Source organism: Bos taurus, chromosome 3 (genome assembly GCF_002263795.3).
Source record: "Bos taurus isolate L1 Dominette 01449 registration number 42190680 breed Hereford chromosome 3, ARS-UCD2.0, whole genome shotgun sequence".
NCBI lineage: Eukaryota > Metazoa > Chordata > Mammalia > Artiodactyla > Bovidae > Bos > Bos taurus.
In genome coordinates, this window is record NC_037330.1 from 23,981,894 (window position 1) to 24,001,398 (window position 19,505).

Sequence of the window (19,505 nt, forward strand, 5' to 3'; positions counted from 1 at the left end):
CTCCATTGAGAGGATATACCATAGCTTACCAATCTCTTGTGGAAGGAAATTATGATGTTTCTGCTTTTTTGCTATCACAAATATTATCACAATGAACAATTTTAATTATATATTGTTTCATTTTTTGTGGCAGAAATATACTGAGTATATATGTATGTATCCAAGAGTGTATTAGTCAGCTAGGGCTGCCATTAAAAAACACTACTGACTAGGTAGCTTAAACAACAGAAATTAATTTTTTCACAGTTGTGGGGGCTGGAAATCCAAGCTTGAGGTGTTGGTGAGTTTGATTTCTTCTGAGGCCTCTCCTTGGCTTGCAGACGGCCACCTTCTTGCTGCGTGCTCACACGGTCTTCCCTCTTTCTGTCTGTTGTCTGTGTCCTAGGATCTCCTTACATGAATACCAGTTGCACTGGATTAGGGTCTACCTTGTTGTTCAGTTGCTAAGTTGTGTCCAGCTCTCTGTGATCCCAGGGACTGTAGCCCACCAGGCTCCTCTCTCCATGGGATTCTCCAGGCAAGAATGCTGGAGTGGGTTGCCATTTCCTTCTCCAGGGGATCTTCCCAACCCAGGGATCAAACCCATGTCTCCTGCGTCTCCTGCATTGCAAGCGGATTCTTTACCACTGAACCACCTGGGAAGCCCAGGTAGCACCTATATAACCTAACCTCATTTGCCTTAATTATTTCTTTAAAGATCTTATTTGCAAACACAGTCAAATTCTGAAGTACTGGGGGTAAGAATTCAAATATATGAATCCAGAAAGGGACAGTTTCTGGCCCCAAATCAATGCTCAGTCAGTTCAGTTCAGTCACTCAGTCATGTCTGACTCTTTGCGACCCCATGAATCGCAGCATGCCAGGCCTCCCTGTCCATCACCAACTCCCGGAGTTCACTGAGACTCACATCCATCGAGTCAGTGATGCCATCCAGCCATCTCATCCTCTGTCATCCCCTTCTCCTCCTGCCCCCAATCCCTCCCAGCATCAGAGTTTTTTCCCAATGAGTCAACATGGAGTCACATGAGGTGGCCAAAGTACTGGAGTTTCAGCTTTAGCATCATTCCTTCCAAAGAAATCCCAGGGCTGATCTCCTGCAGAATGGACTGGTTGGATCTCCTTGCAGTCCAAGGGACTCTAAAGAGTCTTCTCCAACACCACAGTTCAAAAGTATCAATTCTTCGGCGCTCAGCCTTCTTCACAGTCCAACTTTCACATCCATACATGACCACAGGAAAAACCATAGCCTTGACTAGACGGACCTTTGTTGGCAAAGTAATGTCTCTGCTTTTGAATATGCTATCTAGGTTGGTCATAACTTTCCTTCCAAGGAGTAAGCATCTTTTAATTTCATGGCTGCAGTCACCATCTGCAGTGATTTTGGAGCCAAAAAAAATAGTCTGACACTGTTTCCCTATCTATTTCACATGAAGTGATGGGACGGGATGCCATGATCACTTTCTGAATGTTGATCTTTAAGCCAACTTTGTCACTCTCCTCTTTTACCTTCATCAAGAGGCTTTTTAGTTCCTCTTCACTTTCTGCCATAAGTGGTGTTATCTACATATCTGAGGTTATTGATATTTCTTCCAGCAATCTTGATTCCAGCTTGTGCTTCTTTCAGTCCAGCGTTTCTCGTGATGTACTCTGCATAGAAGTTAAATAAGCAGGGTGACAATATACAGCCTTGACGTACTCCTTTTCCTATTTGGAACCAGTCTGTTGTTCCATGTCCAGTTCTGACTGTTGCTTCCTGACTTGCATATAGGTTTCTCAAGAGGCAGGTCAGGTGGTCTGGTGTTCCCATCTCTTTAAGAATTTTCCACAGTTTAGCAAGAAGAGATAAGAAAGCCTTCCTCAGTGATCAATGCAAAGAAATAGAGGAAACAACAGAATGGGAAAGACTAGAGATCTCTTCAAGAAAATTAGAGATACCAAGGGAACATTTCATGCAAAGATGGGCTCGATAAAGGACAGAAATGGTATGGACCTAACAGAAGCAGAAAATGTTAAGAGGAGGTGGCAAAAATACACAGAAGAACTGTACAAAAAAGAGCTTCACGACCAAGATAATCACGATGGTATGATCACTCACCTAGAGCCAGACATCCTGGAATGTGAAGTCAAGTGGGCCTTAAAAAGCATCACTACGAACAAAGCTAGTGGAGGTGATGGAATTCCAGTTGAGCTATTTCAAATCCTGAAAGATGATGCTGTGCAAGTGCTGCACTCAATATGCCAGCAAATTTGGAAATCTCAGCAGTGGCCACAGGACTGGAAAAGGTCATTTTTCATTCCAATCCCAAAGAAAGGCAATGCCAAAGAATGCTCAAACTACTGCACAATTGCACTCATCTCACATGCTAGTAAAGTAATGCTCAAAATTCTCCAAGATAGGCTTTAGCAATACGTGAACTATGAACTTCCAGATGTTCAAGCTGGTTTTAGAAAAGGCAGAGGAACCAGAGATCAAATTGCCAACATCTGCTGGGTCATGGAAAAAGCAAGAGAGTTCCAGAAAAACATCTATTTCTGCTTTATTGACTATGCCAAAGCCTTTGACTGTGTGGATCACAATAAACTGTGGAAATCAATGCTAGGTACTGTTAAATTCCACTTCATCAGTTTATACAATTTGCGCTACCACCAGCAATCAAGCACTTATTTTTAAATTTCTTAAAGTACAGCTGAAAGAACTATTGCTTAGCCGTAGCCACACTAAAGTGTTTTCCTTTCATACTGAAGGTTACAATTTTCTTCCAGCTACTCTAGCTCTCCTTATCTAGGAAAGTCAAGTTTCAGTTCCACTAATCCCAAGTTATTTTCTTATTTACCAATTGCATATGAGATACCTGACATTGTAGAAACATCTTTTGTAGCAGACCAGATTGGACTTTAAACTGTTACGACACAGACGTTTTATCCTGAATTTGGATATTGTTTTACAAAGAATTCTTGCCCTGAAAAAAAAAAACCTCTTCTACTACAGTAGTGATTCTAAGAGTAGGACATGTGGGTTTTCTCAACTAAAGAAAATGTATAAAGCTGGGGATAGATCCAAGTTTTCCAGCCTATGTGAGGGAAAAGGAACTGAGCAGACTTTATTCCCAAAGAACTTAAAATAAGAAACATAGATTGTACTGTCCTTAAGCTTGTCCTTTGCATTTTACTTGTAGCTTATAAAAATTTTTACAGTAAGCCCTATTCTATGGATAACGACCTCATGGGAAAAGAGCAACACTGCAAGAGATTTACAGCTATCTCTGGGCTCCTGCATCTGGGTACCACAGGTTATCTCCTCCAGTTCTCACAGGTGAGTAGCCTATAAGGTGTATTCCTTTCCCCCCCTTCAGCCTAAATGTATTAGACAAAATTCTGCCTCCGACTTCTCCCTCCCAAAAGTCTTCTTTTGAGAATGGTCTCATACTCTGGGCTTTACAAGTGAAATCTTATCCCTAAACGGTTATATACAAGTATTTGGAAACTTTAATCTTTTTTAATTACAAAATAAAACATTGTCGCTGTATCAAATATAGTACAGACATGTATGAAAGCAGAAGGTGTAACCCATGAGAGTGTTTATATGTTGTCATTTATAAAAACAAATTTTTAGTGATGAGAGCAGGCAGGAAACATACTTTCATGCCCTGTTGCTGGATGTACACCTAGGTTACCATCTTTGGAGACAAATGAGATAGTCTTCAAGATGCAAATACACATAACTTCAGAATTAGTCATTTCAGTTTTTGAAATTCACCTTGTAGATATTAGATTTATTTTTTATATGTACAAACATGTATTTATAAAGGTGTTCACTGAATCACTGTTTGCAATAGTAACAATCTAAAAGCAATCCAAATGTCTACCAAAAAGAGATTGTATAAACAAATAAAGATAACTCTCATTCAAAGGAAAACTATGAAGCATGTCGTTTTCGTTAAAACTGAGTTATAAGTGTTTACTGATATGTTAAGATGCTTGTGACACAATAAGGGAAAAGATGAAGTTGTGGAGCTTGTAGGGAAAGAAAACACGTGGGTGTTGTGACATCTCTATCCTTTGCATAGAATATTTTCAGAAGGATGCATGACAAATGGCTAATACTTCTTTGGGCAGCAGGATTCAGGATCTCAGACAGGATATTGGAAAAGAGAACTTTTTGCTCTTGTTTTGTATTTTTCTTACAATTTGAATTATTCAAGAAGCCATTTCCATCTTCTTGGGCATGCCTCTTACTCACAGTCCCAAGTTAAGTAAATCATAATGCATTTGTTTCTCATTTTTCCCTGAAAGCTTTTTTTTTTTTTCCTACAACCTTCCTTTTCAGTAGCCATTCTACATAATGTTAGAAAATGGTTGAGTTTTGTGTAAGATATAGTAGGAGTGGAAGGGGAAAGAAAAGCAAGTTGGGTTTCGTCTTACATAATTCTTTTCTGTGTTATAATAACACGTCTAAACTCCCAGGCAACACACCAAGATATGCTTAAATAAAGAAAGCAAGAAATTTGAGGTGGAGAGCTTGGGATGGAGATACACAGAACATCTGCTTCCCCAACCATAATTCTAAGATTCCTAATTATTTGTTAAATGTTTACTAACTAGATCTTGGAGACCAGGAAATAGTTTTCTCATACTAAAATTACATTACAGCTGTAAAATGTGGATGCTTACTTATTTTGTTATTGGAAAATATCTGACCAGTATTTATTTGAGAAAGATTAAGAACTGCTAGAACTCATTAGAATAAGACTTTATGAAATAGATCTGACCATCTTGAAACTACAAAATTTTTTTACAGCCCCACAGAAAGATAAATATTGGCTAAACCTCACAGCTGGCCAAGGTGAAAATCAACGCTGTACCAGAGGACTATCAGCATCTTATTCTGAGGACTCATAGCTGTATGTCAGAATTGAAACATACACTGGCTGGCCATGTCATTCCACAGTACTGACATCTTCTAAAAGTACTGGATGGCATATGTAAATTAAAATAAAATGAATATTTAATTTCACTTCTAGAATATTTAAAAGTATTTTGCAATTCCCCTGGAGAACTGCAGTCTCTCTGGACTGTTGCAAAGCCAGGGCTAGCGATCCCTGCCAGGGAAGACAACTGGTGCCAACTGCTTCTGAGAAGTCAGGGATGGTATGAAATGGCACCAAGACATGTCACCCTCACTTGTTTGATTGGAATTAAAAAAAAAAAAATGAATCGAGCAGTTGACCTTTCCAAGTAGTTACCTGAACAGTGTTATTGTTCAAAGATTTCTTAAAAGCCTGCATTGCCAATTCAGTGAAAGCACAGCCTAAGAGCTTCCCCCACCAATTCCAGCAATGGAAAACCATCTGCATTCTGGCTAAGCCCAGAACAATTGAATTCTCTGTGCAGAAAGTATCCATTCCTCCCACCATTCCTGTATCCCATCCAAACACTGATGTCTGCTTCAGTCTGCAAGGGAATGAGCGCACAGAGGCAGTTTGTTTCAGTTGTGTGAAACAGAAACCAAAGTCTGCAGCCACTTGAGAGTTCTCAAAGCATTTTCCCCTCATATATCCTGTGTTCCTTCTTTACATACAATCACAAATTAGAGGGAAATTAAAATATAATTTTCTATCACGTGTGCAACCGACCTTTCCTCCTCAGTCTCTCAAATCAGGCTGAAAATGTCATCAATCCATATTAACTTGAGAGTTAGGTGAACATTTTTATGTTTCCTTAGAAATAATAAGGGCTTCCCAAATAGCATGGTGGTAAAGAATCCACCTGCCCATGCAGGAGGTGCAAGACACACAGGTTCGATCCCTGGGTGAGAAAGATCCCCTGGAGAAGGAAATGGCAATCTACTCTAGTATTCTTGCCTGGAGAGTTCCATGGACAGAGGAGCCTGGTAGGCTAACAGTCCATGAGGTCTTGAAGAGTTGGACATAACTGAGCACACAAAAATAATAAATTAAAATTGAAAGTGATTTGTCAGCCATCCAAAATGAGAATTTGACTTCAGATGTTTCAAAATTAGCATCTACGTTGTTTTATAGTATTTAATGCAACTAAGCAATCATTTACTGAGCACTGCCTGCATGCAAGGCCTGTGCTGTACAACCTCAGGAAAACCGGTGGCTGCTCTAGAAAGATCTTGGGAGTCCACGGAGAACACAGACAGTCATTGTGTTGAGACAGAGTGTGAGTGGCCCTCTAAGATATGGGAGCATAGGGCACTGAAGGGAGCACCAGCTGGCATGCTAACCCCACCTTTGGGAGGAAAACATGTCTCATGGGGCTTTAAAATAGATGGTCACCACATCTTCACGGTATGTTAAGGAGAAACATACTGCTTGGATTATGGGAAATGGTATGAAAGCATCCTGTTTGGCGAAAGCAAATGAAAACATGCATATTTCCCCCTTGACTTTATCCATGTTCCTCATGTTTTTTTCCCAAATCCCTCCCATATCTCATCATGAGCTGTAGTTCCTTTTGAGCCGCACAGGGTGCTGGCTGTAAATAAATTCCCGGGAATAGGGCCTGAAAATGTCTGTGTCGTGCCAGGGAATGGGAGGCAGGGAGTGGAGGGACCGAGGAGGGACAGTCAGACAGCGGGGAGAAGGCACCCACAAAACAGCTGACTCTGGTTAGCAAAACACCCGAGGCCAGGGACAGGCAAACTTGATAAGGATCAGACCGCTGAATTGAGATATTACTTTTGGGATTCTCCAATAGCTACCCCTCCATTCCAGTGCTTTCCTCCAGGCAGGGTTAGATTTCCCTCTCTGAGCCTCCACCAAAAGTCTGCTTTCCTCCCTGGTGACACTTGCTCGAGGAGGGACAATCTGATTCTCTGTTCATTTGTTACCCCTAGAAAGCTCTAAGTGTATGTAGTTCAAGAATTTTATTTTATCTCTAGGATCTACCATAGTATGTGGCTCAGAGTACCTCTCGGAAAATTAATTATTTTTATGAGCTTCCCTGGTAGCTCAGTGGTAAAGAATCTGCCTGTCAGTGCAGGAGACGTGGGTTCAATTACTGGATCGGGAAGATTCCCTGGAGAAGGAAATGGCAACCCACTCCAGTATTCTTGCCCGGCAGTCTCATGAACAGAGGAGCCTGGTGGCTACAGTCCATGGGGGGTCACAAAAGAGTTGGATATGACTAAACAACGAAAACAATAATCTTTTAAGTTAAAAAACACTAGGAATCCACAAATTGAAGCAGAACAAACACACATACTTAATCCCACAGCTCAAAAAAAAAAATTACATAGAGATCTAAAAATTCCCTTTTCATATCCTTCTTTTTTCTTTTGCTAAAATAGATTTATCTATCTATCTATCTATCTATATATATATAGTAAATGTTGGTTGAGTGAATAAATAAATCTAATAGAGTGGAAGAACCTGAGGGAAGGAATGTCAGAAGTTAAGCCAACAATCCAAAGGATCATCTCCCCATCTCAAGATCCTTAATTTCATCACATCTGTAAAGGCCCTTTTGCCACATTTCTTGGCTTTAGGGTGTAGACGTCTCTGGCGTCTATTATTCTGTCTACCATAGAGCCTAGGGGGCAGACAGACAGAAGATTTAAGTCTTACTGTGTCCAGCCTCTCCTTCTAAGGAGCACTCTGACCTCACATACTTTCCCTCTTTTGATCTTAATTTCTTAATCCATAAATAGAGAAATTCATCTAATAAGTGTGTTGCTAGCCACACACTTTCTAAATTTTAGATATAGAATAAAACAGACAAAAGTCCCAGCTCTTATGATGCTTGCATTCTAAAGAATGAGAAAGTAAACTAAAATATGTTAGATGGTGATACACACTGAGGCCTGTTGAGGAGACCAGCGTGTCCAGGGTAGAGCCAGGTGAAAGGAAGGCAATGGGCCCAGAGGCCAGAAAGGGAGGCTGGGAGGGAGAAAGTGGACCATGGGGGCCTTATAGGTCTTGGCAGGGCCTTGGGTTCTTTCCAAATGACATGAGAAGCTACTGGAGGGTTTTGAACAAGTGGCCATGATCAAACACAATTTTAAAGGCTTACTCTGGCTGCTGGTTGAGAATAAACTGAAGAGGACAAGAATGGATGCAGGGAGACATGTTAGTACCTTATTCTCCTATCTTCACTCCTCTGTTCATCTTTACATGAAGGACACCTTCCCTGTCCTTCATTTGCATATCCATGCTTCCATCATGTGGTTATCCCTCCTAAAGGCATCCAGCTCCTTTTTCCAATTTGAAATTCCACTTAGTTCTCCTTCATGAGCCAGCTCAGCACTCAGAGCTATAAGGGCACTCAGGAACTCATTATTTTTGGGTGAAGAGAGTGGGGTAAATACCCTGAGGCTGCCTGTCCAAGGTTATAACAAATAGTAGGTAGTGGACCCAGGACTGTCTCTAAAGAAAATTTAAAGATCTTCTTGATGCGAAGATATTTTCCCTGAAGTTGTTTGTGTTTGCAGTTTCCCTCATTAAACTATGAACTGGAAGAGCATCGACACTATCTTTTTCATTTTTGTGTACTTACTGCTTAGCATGGTGGCTGGCATAGGCTAGACACCCAGTAAGTTTTTGCTAGATGAATAAGTAACAGAATGTCAAACCCTGAAGAATGTGTTTTAGCATCATGTTGTCAAATTTCACCCCGCCGTCTCCTGGCATTAACTGTCAGACAAATTTAAAGGTCTAAGAATCTCTGAGACCTAGGTTGAGTGTTCTAGGAAAAGGGGCCTTATTATTTAACAAGTGGAGCTGCAACAGGATTGGGGCAGGATCTTCCTGACACAGTAAAGATCAGATTTCTTTACCTTCCCTCCTTGATTCCCAAGTGGTTCTAAGACAACAGGAATAAAATAAGCAGTAATAAAGTAAGCTCTAATGGAGTGTTAGTCTTTGAGGAGAACCCACAGATCTTCTGTGCCTTAGGCATGTGGATTTTGTTTTTATTTAGATGTTTGTAGTTGTCAGTCTACTACAACTACACTTCTCAGTCGTGTCTGACTCTTTACCACTCCATGAACTGCAGCACCCTAGCCTTCCCTGTCCTTCACCATCTCCCGACTACAGTGATAATAGAATTAATCAGTGTAGCTGGGGCTGGCATAAGGGCTGTGCGTGTCGACCAGGAGAGATGTCCCAAGAAGTGCATCCTTGTTCTGTCAAGGGCTCTGGGGACTCATATTTAGTGATCTGGTTGCTAATATTTTAGAAATTGGGATATCTGAGAATGGTGCCTATGCTACTGTATTTTAACAAGTTTATAAGTTGTCTTCCCTGTAATACTCAGCTTCTCCATGGTGGAATCCATGTCCTGATACTCTGCAGATCCCCAGCGCTTCAGACAGTCTCAGGTTAACAGTAGGTGGTCAACAAGTATGACAAGGAAGTAGGAAGGAAGGATGGGAGAGAGGCAAGAAAGAATGCTGGCTTTCCAATTCCTTTTGTTTCTGAGGTTTCAGAGTGGGAACCAGAAAACTAGAGCCAAACAAAGGAGGTGATACATATGATAAAATAAAAGAAGTATCACATGGTACTTGTAGGGACAGAAAGATTATGTTCTTAGTACTTTAGTTTTATGGAGTATGTATGCAGTAAGCACATATTAAATGATTTTTGAAGGCATGAATAGTATGAATCAATAAAAGTAATAGTGCATTTGTCAAACAACTTTACAGCTAAATGGTTCTCCTATCTCCTCCAGTTCTTACTCTGCCTCCAGGCTCTCTCCCTGGCACCAGCTCCCAAACACCACCTCCCCCTAACCCAGTGCATGTGATAATATTAGAAGACTGGTTTGTTAGAAGATATTAGGCAAAAATATTAGAAAATATTTGTTAGAAAATATTAGAAGACTTTGTTTTTAATTTATTATCTAATGATGTTCTCACTGCCAACACTCTCCTCAAGTTAGTCACAACTTGGTTCGATGCCTCCAACACAGTACTCAAAACACAGTTCCTAGATCTTTCATAGACTTACAATGAAATGATTATAGAGTCACTGACGTCCCAGTGGGACTATCTGTCAAAATGGGAAGACAGTTCAGCCTACTGGCCTGTAGATGTATTTGCAAAGCACTAGGAGACCTCTGAGGAGAAGGCAATGGCACCCCACTCCAGTACTCTTGCCTGGAAAATCCCATGGACAGAGGAGCCTGGTAGGCAGCAGTCCATGGGGTCGTGAAGAGTCGGACACGACTGAGCGACTTCACATTCACTTTTCACTTTCATGCATTGGAGAAGGAAATGGCAACCCACTCCAGTGTTCTTTCCTGGAGAATCCCAGGGACGAGGAAGCCTGGTGGGCTGCTGTCTATGGGGTCGCACAGAGTTGGACACGACTGAAGTGACTTAGCAGGAGACCTCTGGGTTGAACATGTAACACCTGCATGAGTATAAGCTTATATAGTTAAGGGCTGGAAGGAGTTTTGAACATGATCTGATTCAACCACTCCCATTTTTTTCAAATAAAAAGCAAGCTGAGAGGTTAAGGACTTTCTAATGTCACTATGCTAGTTATGGCAGAGTTGGGACTGGTAATAAAATCCATTCAGTACTCTCATCACTTCCTGGAACAGTCTCTTCTCATACAGTCTCTCCTCTCTTGCTTCTCATTGCTTCAACCCTTCTGATGGAAGTTTATCCTCTAAGATGCAAAACTGATATGAACAAATCCTTAAAAAGAGATGCTGGCAAACAGAGAACTTGATGATAAATAGGGAGATGATGCAAGCACAAGAGCTGAATCCAGAAATAAATCATATCTTCACATAGTGTTTACTGAAATTGCATTCTGAATAATTTCCATAGAAATTATTTTACCCACCGCAGGAATGTTACTCCATCCCACAGGGATCTGACCAAACAGAAAGAGAAGCAGAATGGAGGAAAAGAAGTAATTGAGATTTATATATAAAACATTAGTTGGAACCTGAGTAATAAGCCTCAACTAATCAGAATATTTTATGCATTCTGCCTTTTAGTGGAAAAAGCGAACCACAAGAAAGAAAGTATATATTAGAGATTTAAAAAATGTTTCCAGGACTTATTTTAGGCTTTACATTTTTTCCTCCAATTCCCTGCACTGTCTCTTTAAACTATCCCACTGGACACTCCCCCTCCTCCTTCTCACAAGTGTTCATTTATTCATTTAATTAATCTGCCAATATTTATGGAACCGTTCTCTGATGTCCCAGGTATTAGAGATGAAAACATGGCTTTCCCTCAAGTTTAATGCCCGATTAAATGTTATCTTAAGAAGACTGGGATTTTTTTTTTCACTTTTTACAGTTATATTTCTAGTTGTATAAATGGATTGTTCTGTATCGAGCATTTCATTTGGCCCTCCAGATCTATATTGTACCATTCTGCAACATGTTCTGTGCTTCTTGGGGAGTAGGGACCTTCGTGTCCTTTTGCCTTGGAGTTCGGAGAATGACAGAAACCCAGAGATGAGAAGATAAGAATGTGGGAGGAGAGACAGGCAAGGCTCTTCTCATTCCCCACACCTGCTAAGCTGTGGGTGTACAGTGGCTACATCCCTCTCCTAAAGATCACAGCACTTGCTAGGTAACCCTTTCCTAAAACTCTTGGATTAGCAGCTATCCTATAAATCACTGACATAAATATAGTTCTGAGCAATATCAAAAAGCGATGTAGTTGGGAGCTAAGTGAACTGCTACCTAAAGTCACAGATCAAGACCCGCCTACCCTCTGAAAAGAGATCTTTGCAAAGCCACTTCATGTTCACAGTTGGGTGTGAAAAGTTTCATATTCTCTGTTTTTCATAAAGATAACCCTCCCAAACCAGGACGACAAGTACGCCCAATTTTATTTGGGTGAGAGTAACTGCCTGGGGCACAGTCCTGAAAAAGTTTTGAGGCCTGTTCTCAATATCTGTATCTCAGTATCATCCATGGATATGGGTCAGGGCATATGCTCTGAAATGCAGATCCTGACTGTATCTGATCTGGGACAATTAGATTCTCTGACAGAAACCAGTTCCTAGAATTCCAAGAGTTACAATGTGAGTCATTTAGCCCTCCTATTTTTTTTTTTTACTCATTTTACTTAAGGAAAAAGAGGGACGTGATGATTAAATGGTTCACTGAGATCAGTAATGGAACTGCCATGCAAATTTTCTCCAAATTCATGCTCAGTTCTACTTATTAAGGACAAAAAGTGAAAAAAAAATAGCTGATTTTTAGAGAAATTTGGGTATCTTTTGAGGTTGTTTTTAGAAAGATCAAAACCTAAGAGTTATGTCTAACTTTCTGTGCTCACAGCTAGGATCCTGGAATCACACCAGATAGGTACAGTGTGGGAAAGAATATGATGTAGTTTGATTACACAGACAAAATAGAAAAGAACCTATCTAAAGACACTCCAGGAAGCTTTTTGGAGGCCTTGCTATAGTTCTTTTTGTAAAACATAAATTTAGAAGAAGGAAGCCTATTCACCCCAGTGATGAAGTAGCTAAGAGCAAAGAGTGGCAATTTAAAGAAAGAATGACTGTACATATTACATATAGAGCTTGTCTTTAGGGCCACACCACTTGGAAAAGATACGACATGCAAAAACAGACAGCAAAGTAAGATGTTCCTTCAAAACTTTAATTTTCTCATTTCTAAGCTCCATTTCCTGCAAGGAACGTATGTCCTACAATTGTGGGTAAACAGTAGGGGTGGGAAACATTGAAAAAAATCTTACATTTCTCCAAAATTATTCTCACCATTCTCAACCCACTTAATTAAGGAAATTAAGGAAGCAATTCTCTATCTTCTCTGAAAATCTGTATTCTAATATTGAAAAGGCAGTTTGAAAAAGAATATGGAGAGAAAATATAGAAAACAAACAGGAATCCCAGGGCCTGTAACACCCTCATATAAAGAGTCTTCCAATATTGCACACAAAGAATTCTACAGGTAATGCAGTCAGTTGTCCAAAGATCAATAAATCAATCACTTATGTCTACTCTGGCTTTCCCATCCTTACCACCTTCTCCCAAACCTGCTCAAAATGTCTTCACTGTTGTACACTAAGAAAGAGTCCTTAAGGTAAGAAGTTGAATCTGAAAAAGACTATGACCTTGATCCTTAAACTTAAGAAAAAGATACTTTGAGAAAAATTCTACTTTCCAATCCACATTACCTAGCCTCTCCCTTGATTTTTACTAGATGATATCTTTCAGGAAAAAAGTGATAGTACTGCACCCTTAAAACCCTAGCTTTCCTAAAGACCAGATAAGCCTCCTAATTACTACCTTCACTCAAAGAAGATGCTACAACCTGCACTTTCCCCAAAAAACTACTAGGGAAAAACAGCATCTTTGAATGTTAGGGAAGGAAAGATGAGCCCATCAACCCTCTAAGATTCAGCCATTTATTTACTCTGAGTTTGAAGTATGACAAGGATGTGCCCTTAGGTAAAACTGTCCCCTGCTTGGACCAGCATCAGTCTTAGCTCCTTTAGCTTCACAGTGGTGTCACTTAAACTAGAGCATTCAACTGGAGAACAAATTCTTCCTATTTCTGCTCTTATCTGTTGCGTGATTTTCAGCAAGGTACTGAGTATCTCCGGACCAGTTTCATTAGATATAAAATGAGGTACAGAACTAGAATTAAACCAAAAGTATAAAAGAACATTGTCCAAATCACTGTTATTATTTCCCACGTATTTTAGTGACTCTTGGAAGCTATCTCACTCTAAGGCAGACTCTGCCTCAATTCAATTTAGATCATAATAAAATGAGTCCAGTAAAAGATGGTATGGCCAGAGAACTGTGGTTGTCTCTCCAGATTACGAAGAAAAAGGTTTGCCTTCATTGTGCAATCTCTTCCTTTGTATTTGAAAAACATATTCCATATAAATGAAAGGTCAGAGGTGAATGGACTGTGCTTCAAGTAAGTTTTGAACATAGATGCCATCTAGTCTTTGCATTCTGCAAAATTCTTCTTTAAGTGAATAAATGTGTAGGGTAACTCTCCATTACCTTGATCAGCATCTAATACCAACCTGACACTTAGAATTAAATTAGAGAAAACAAAATTGGATACTTTGAGACTTGAGGGCTTATTACACTACAAGAGCTAAGACTGGACTTAAACTCTTTCCTTATCCCATTTAAATCTAACAAGATATAAACTCTCCTTTACTGAGGAATAGAGGTGTGTCTACAGAGGTGGAGGTTTCCCCTTGATGTTCTTGGACAAGGAAACCTAATCCTTTCTTCTGACACACATGGTTGCAATAGAAAGCCTTCCCCAACTGCCAGTCTGGTTTTAATCTATTGTTTCAAGCAAGATGGGATTTGCGGGGAATGTTAAGGAAAGAGCAAAATTACCAGAACTTACTATAAAAGTGTTGATGAGAAATCAAATTTTAAACAAGCATTCAAAAGTGTAAGCATGAACATATGTAGACGTACAGTGCACGCTACAAGTGTTAGACAATAAAAGGTTTTAATTGTAAGTATATCTAAAGTCTGCTTTTAATACATTTATATCTCATTTTACTAAAGCTCTTTGGCTTACCAAACGATAACCATGGTAAAATAATGCCAATAAATACAGTGGCACCTCATTTAAAAAACACTGTTGTACAATGAAATACTCTGTAAGAGAACTTCCCATGTAATCAAACTAACCCTGCCTTATACAAACCTTTAAAATGTTAACCATTTTACAGAGAAACTTGTCCAAAAGTTACAAATTTTTTTTTAAAAGAGACACTGAATAACAAATCTTTCCCTGAAGATTCAGGATTAAGGTTTAAAATACTTATTAAAATATGCTGAATATACTGCACTTCTTAGAAGAGCAGAAGATGGTGAGCTTTCTGGTGATACTTTCACCAACACCAAAAGGTTTCAGAATGTCATTGTGAAAAAGTGTAAAAGCAGACAAAATTAGCTTGCTTTCAATAGTGTCTTTTCTGCTGTCAGTTGTCCCTTCTGTATAAAAGTGTATCAACCTATCAATTATTTGCTTGCCTCCTTTGTCAAACTAAAATTTATATTTAAAATGTGTGCCTACTCTGTGCAAGGTATTACATACTAGATGCTAAGGAAATTTAAGAAATACAAAAGGAATCACCATGCTGGTTGAGTGACCTGAGTTACCAGATCACCACTCTGGTGGGAAACACAATTTATTCTATGTTTGAAAAGAACTTTTATTTTTTGAGGTATAGCTGATTTATGTTAATTTCAGGAGTACAGCAAAATGGTTGGGATATATATATGTGTGTATATATTCTATGCACATGCATATATGATATATATATATATATATATATATATATATATATATATATGTATATGTATACTAGTTGCTCAGTTGTGTCTGACTCATTGCAACCCCATGGACTGTAGTCTGCTAGGCTTCTCTGTCCATGGAATTCTCCAGGCAAGAATAACTGGAGTGGGTTGCCATTCCCTTCTCCAAGGGATCTTCCCAACTCAGGGATTGAAGCCAGGTCTCCTGCATTGCAGGCAGATTCTTTACCATCTGAGCTACCTGGGAAGCCCCTATACACACACACACACACACACACACACACACACACACACACATTTTTTAGAAGATTTTTTCCCCCTTGTAGTTATTACAAAAGATTCAGCACCCTGTGCTATACAGTAGGTCTTTAAGAAAAGAACTTACTTTTAAAAAATATATACTGAAGTGATTACACTGCTGCTGTCCTGACAGACCTTCTTCAATGGAAGCATGTCTTGGAAATATGTCCCATGAAAATATCATCAGTCATGTTGAGTCTCCAGAGATAAAGACTAAACTTAACTGTTGGAGGAAGTAGAGTGGGCAGATCCTGTGACAGCTTTCTGCCAAAACCCTCCTCTTCAACTGTTAGGCTTTATCTTATAAGCCAGATGGCTGAGGATGTTAGAAGTTCAATTTTACTAATTCCTAGGGTCATTAAATCTAATTAATAATATACCAGTAAAAAAAAAAAACATGTTTTATAATGTTAATGCTTTACTGTACACATGAGTATAAAACAAAGGCATTTATAAAACTGCATGTTTATAAGTTCACATCTTTATAAAGATCAATCATCACTTCTGCTGGCAAGGTCTCTTTCCTGGGTTTCAGTAATATCACATTTGGGGGATTTTTAAACATATTTTGGCAACCCCCTTCAATTTCTATCATCTGACTACTTTTATTCTACAAACTCTACCTCCTAGTCTCAAAGGTTTTCTTGGATTCAATTACCATCTGTTTTGTAGCTCAGACCTCTTTCCTGAGGTCCAGACCTATCTATCTAATTGGTGCCATATTTTCAAGTACTACAAGCACCTCATATTTAACAGAGACAACCAAACAGATTAGTTCTGTCGAAGAATGAGACTTGATTTCCTTAGTGTTTTTGTTTGTTCTTTTTGCCCTCATTCCTATGATTCCTTCTCTGCTTACTTCTGAATTACATCAATTATGCTTGAACTTCACCAGTACTCTGTACCTCTCTTACGAAATTTTTATTGAAGGGTTTTAGTTGAATAGTTTTGTCTTTGTTAATTTCAGTTCCATTAAGTGTATCGGTATCTTTTTATGTCCTGCATTTATCTCCTACCTCTCCCTAATGAATAAATACAATAAAACACATAAATGAATTCTAACGAATCTTTCCCAATATTTTTACTGACAGATTTTTGGGTACATTAAGAGGTAGGAGTACCCTGTTAACCCTTCTCATAATTTAAGCTAAAACTCAAAACCCTTTCTTCTATCAAGTATCTCCTTCCTTCTGAAGTCTTCTTTAGGGGAGGCTGAAGCACCACAGTCTTTACCATCCCACTTTCCCAATGTTGGCATTTACTTCTTTAACACCTAAAACAGTGCATCATTTATCTGCTACCCCATACACTACTTGAAGGCAAGATGTGTCTTTGCACTTTCAATACCTAGCAGACGGCCGGGTTCAGCAAACGTTTGCAGATCACCTGCATTAACGAGGCCACATAGCTCTCAAAAAACCACCTGCTGCCCTCTAAGAGGATTAGGGAGGTCCCACTGCAAGAGAAACTTCTTAAATGCTTGCCTCAGGACGGTTAGGATCCGAAAGGCTTTTTGACTTTCTTCCAGTTTAAAACTGTTACTAATATCCCGTCCTTCAAGAAACCTGCGCAAATACTAGGTCTCCATGGCATATACTAAAGTCAAGACACATCCGGATCCTAATCCACAGCTGCTCTGCGAATGCCGGACTCCCACCACACACCAGCTCAAAGGACCGCCCCGAGAGCAAGGGCGCATGCGCAGCAAGTAATCGCGCTGAGAATCTGGGATTTCCTCTGACCAGATGTCACTCAAGACAAGACGGCTCCGCCCTTTTCAAGATGGCGCTGCGCTCAATGCGGAAAGCGCGTGAGTGCTGGAACTTCATCCGGGCACTTCATCAAGGACCCGACGCTGCTCCCGTTCCCCAGGTAACCAATGCTCGCCCTTCTTCCGCCGGTTTCCCATCTCGCTAGGTCCTTCTCGCCCCTTTCCTCCCTCCTTTTGCTTCACCCTCCCAGTTTTCTCTGGAGAGTACCGAGCTCTTCCGTTCCTAAGGTTGATTCACCTAAGAGTGCCTTCCTACTCGGAGCGTGAGGACGTTGCAAGGATACGCGTGACGTAACGCGCCCCTGGTGGGTGGTGCGCGCCGCCGCTTGCCCACTTGGCCTTAGTACCTTAGTTTCTGGGCGCCGTAGCTCCACTGTTGCCGGGCAACCCGGGAAGCTCTTCCCTGTGTGAAGTTGTCAGACACCAGAGAGCGAGTCCATCCGGCACTGCCCTCGTCCTGATGTTGCTGTTTTTACTTTCCTTTCCCTAACAGTAAGCCAAGGGACCTGGAGGAGAAATTGGAGAAGACACCTCATTAGTAATTAGAATGTTTAAAGAGGTGCACCCTCATGGCATCCTCTCTCTGGCAGTGCGATACTTGAACAATGTCAGTGTACCTTCCACTCTATTTCTCCCCATTGTCCGGAAGCAGACCTGTATCTAGAAGGTTCTATGAAGGAATTTAAGCAAGCTTTCCAAAGGTGTGGTCCTGTCTGGTAGCACTGCTGTTACCAGGCTCCTCTGTCCATGGAATTCTCTAGGCAAGAATATTGGAGTGGGTTGCCATGCCCTCCTCCAGGGTATCTTCACAACCTAGGAACTGAACCCAAGGCTCCCGCATTGCAGGCGGATTCTTTACCATCTGAGCCACCAAGGAAGTGTGACATGACAAATCATTTTCTCTCTCTGGACTTCCTTTCTTCAGCAAAATGGGTGGAAGAAGGGTTAGACTGATGACAGTGTTACTTCACGCTTTGAAAAATGAGTGGCTCCACGATAACGAAGCCAAAGCAAAGCAGTGATATTAATTATCAAAACCCAGATATAAATTCAACTTGGTTTTCTAATCATCCCATAATTACTTAACTTTCTGTGCTTAAGTGTTCTTCATAGATATTGGCCTAACCAGATTCTTCTAAGAACAGAGGATATTACACTGGAAAGTTATTTATCAAAACAGTTATTTAAATGTTGTTTTAAATTTCAGGTGGCATAGTTAAGTAAGAATTGATTGCTACTTAGATAAATACAGCAAATATCCCTCTCTTTGAAGTTTGGAGATTTGATTCTGTAGTACCAGAATTGGTTGATTTCTGGGAATTCTTGGCGGTCCAGTGGTTAGGACTCTGAGGTTTCACTGCTGAGGGTGTGGGTTCAATCCCTGGTGGGAGAACTAAGATCCCACAAGCTGAGTGGGCGGGGAGATTTGGTTGATTACTATAGTTATATACTATATTTCTAGGTAATAGCATAATAAAACCTGTGAATCCAAAGTTACTAAATCTTAGACTCAAATTCCCTCTCATAACAAACTCAAGAGTTGTGAATGTCATGAGAAACAGAATCAAAGAGAAAAGGAAATCAAACTACAGTCTGCTAATGCTTGTCCCAGGAAGTTTAGGGCATTAAATCATTATAAACGCTAAAGAATAGAATTTGAAATCTCTACTATTGCTTCAGTGGCATTTATGAATACAGTTATCTTAATCAACTGTTAATTTAGATTGTTTCAAGATGTAGATTCTCCAAAATAGTGTTCTCAAACCTTTAATTTAGCTTTTGGTAGAATACAAATTAAATATACAAAAGAGCACTTCTTAAAGCATAATTCTACATGTAAATTTTAAAATTCTTTTTCAGATTCTTTTCCATTATGGCTTATTGCTGCATATGGGATGTAGTTCCCTGTGCTATACAGTAGGACCGTGTTGTTTATGTGTTTTATATATAGTAGTCTGTATTTGCTAATTCCAAATTCCTAATTTAGTCCTCCACTGCCTCCTGTAATTTTCAGTCATTAAAAATGATGGTTTGAAGGACTAGTGCAGTCTTTTGAAAGACCAATTGAGAAAAGGTACAAAATTACATTCACAGTGTCATAATATTATATTTGCAAATAAATATTTATGTAAGTATCTATGTACAGGAAAAAGGACTAGAAGGAAACAACT

At 39.8% G+C, this 19,505-nt stretch overlaps 1 protein-coding gene across 3 annotated transcripts in view; it reads left to right on the plus strand.

Moving 5' to 3' along the window:
• The first annotated feature begins 17,322 nt into the window (after positions 1-17,322).
• WARS2 (tryptophanyl tRNA synthetase 2, mitochondrial) overlaps positions 17,323-19,505 on the plus strand; it is a 99,792-nt gene continuing 97,609 nt past the window's right edge. For 2 of the 3 annotated variants that reach the window (NM_001034582.2, XM_059884662.1), the window contains 1 exon segment: positions 17,323-17,435. In NM_001034582.2, the coding sequence (NP_001029754.1) occupies positions 17,346-17,435 (90 nt within the window). In that variant the 5' untranslated portion in view covers positions 17,323-17,345. 3 annotated transcript variants of the gene reach the window in all.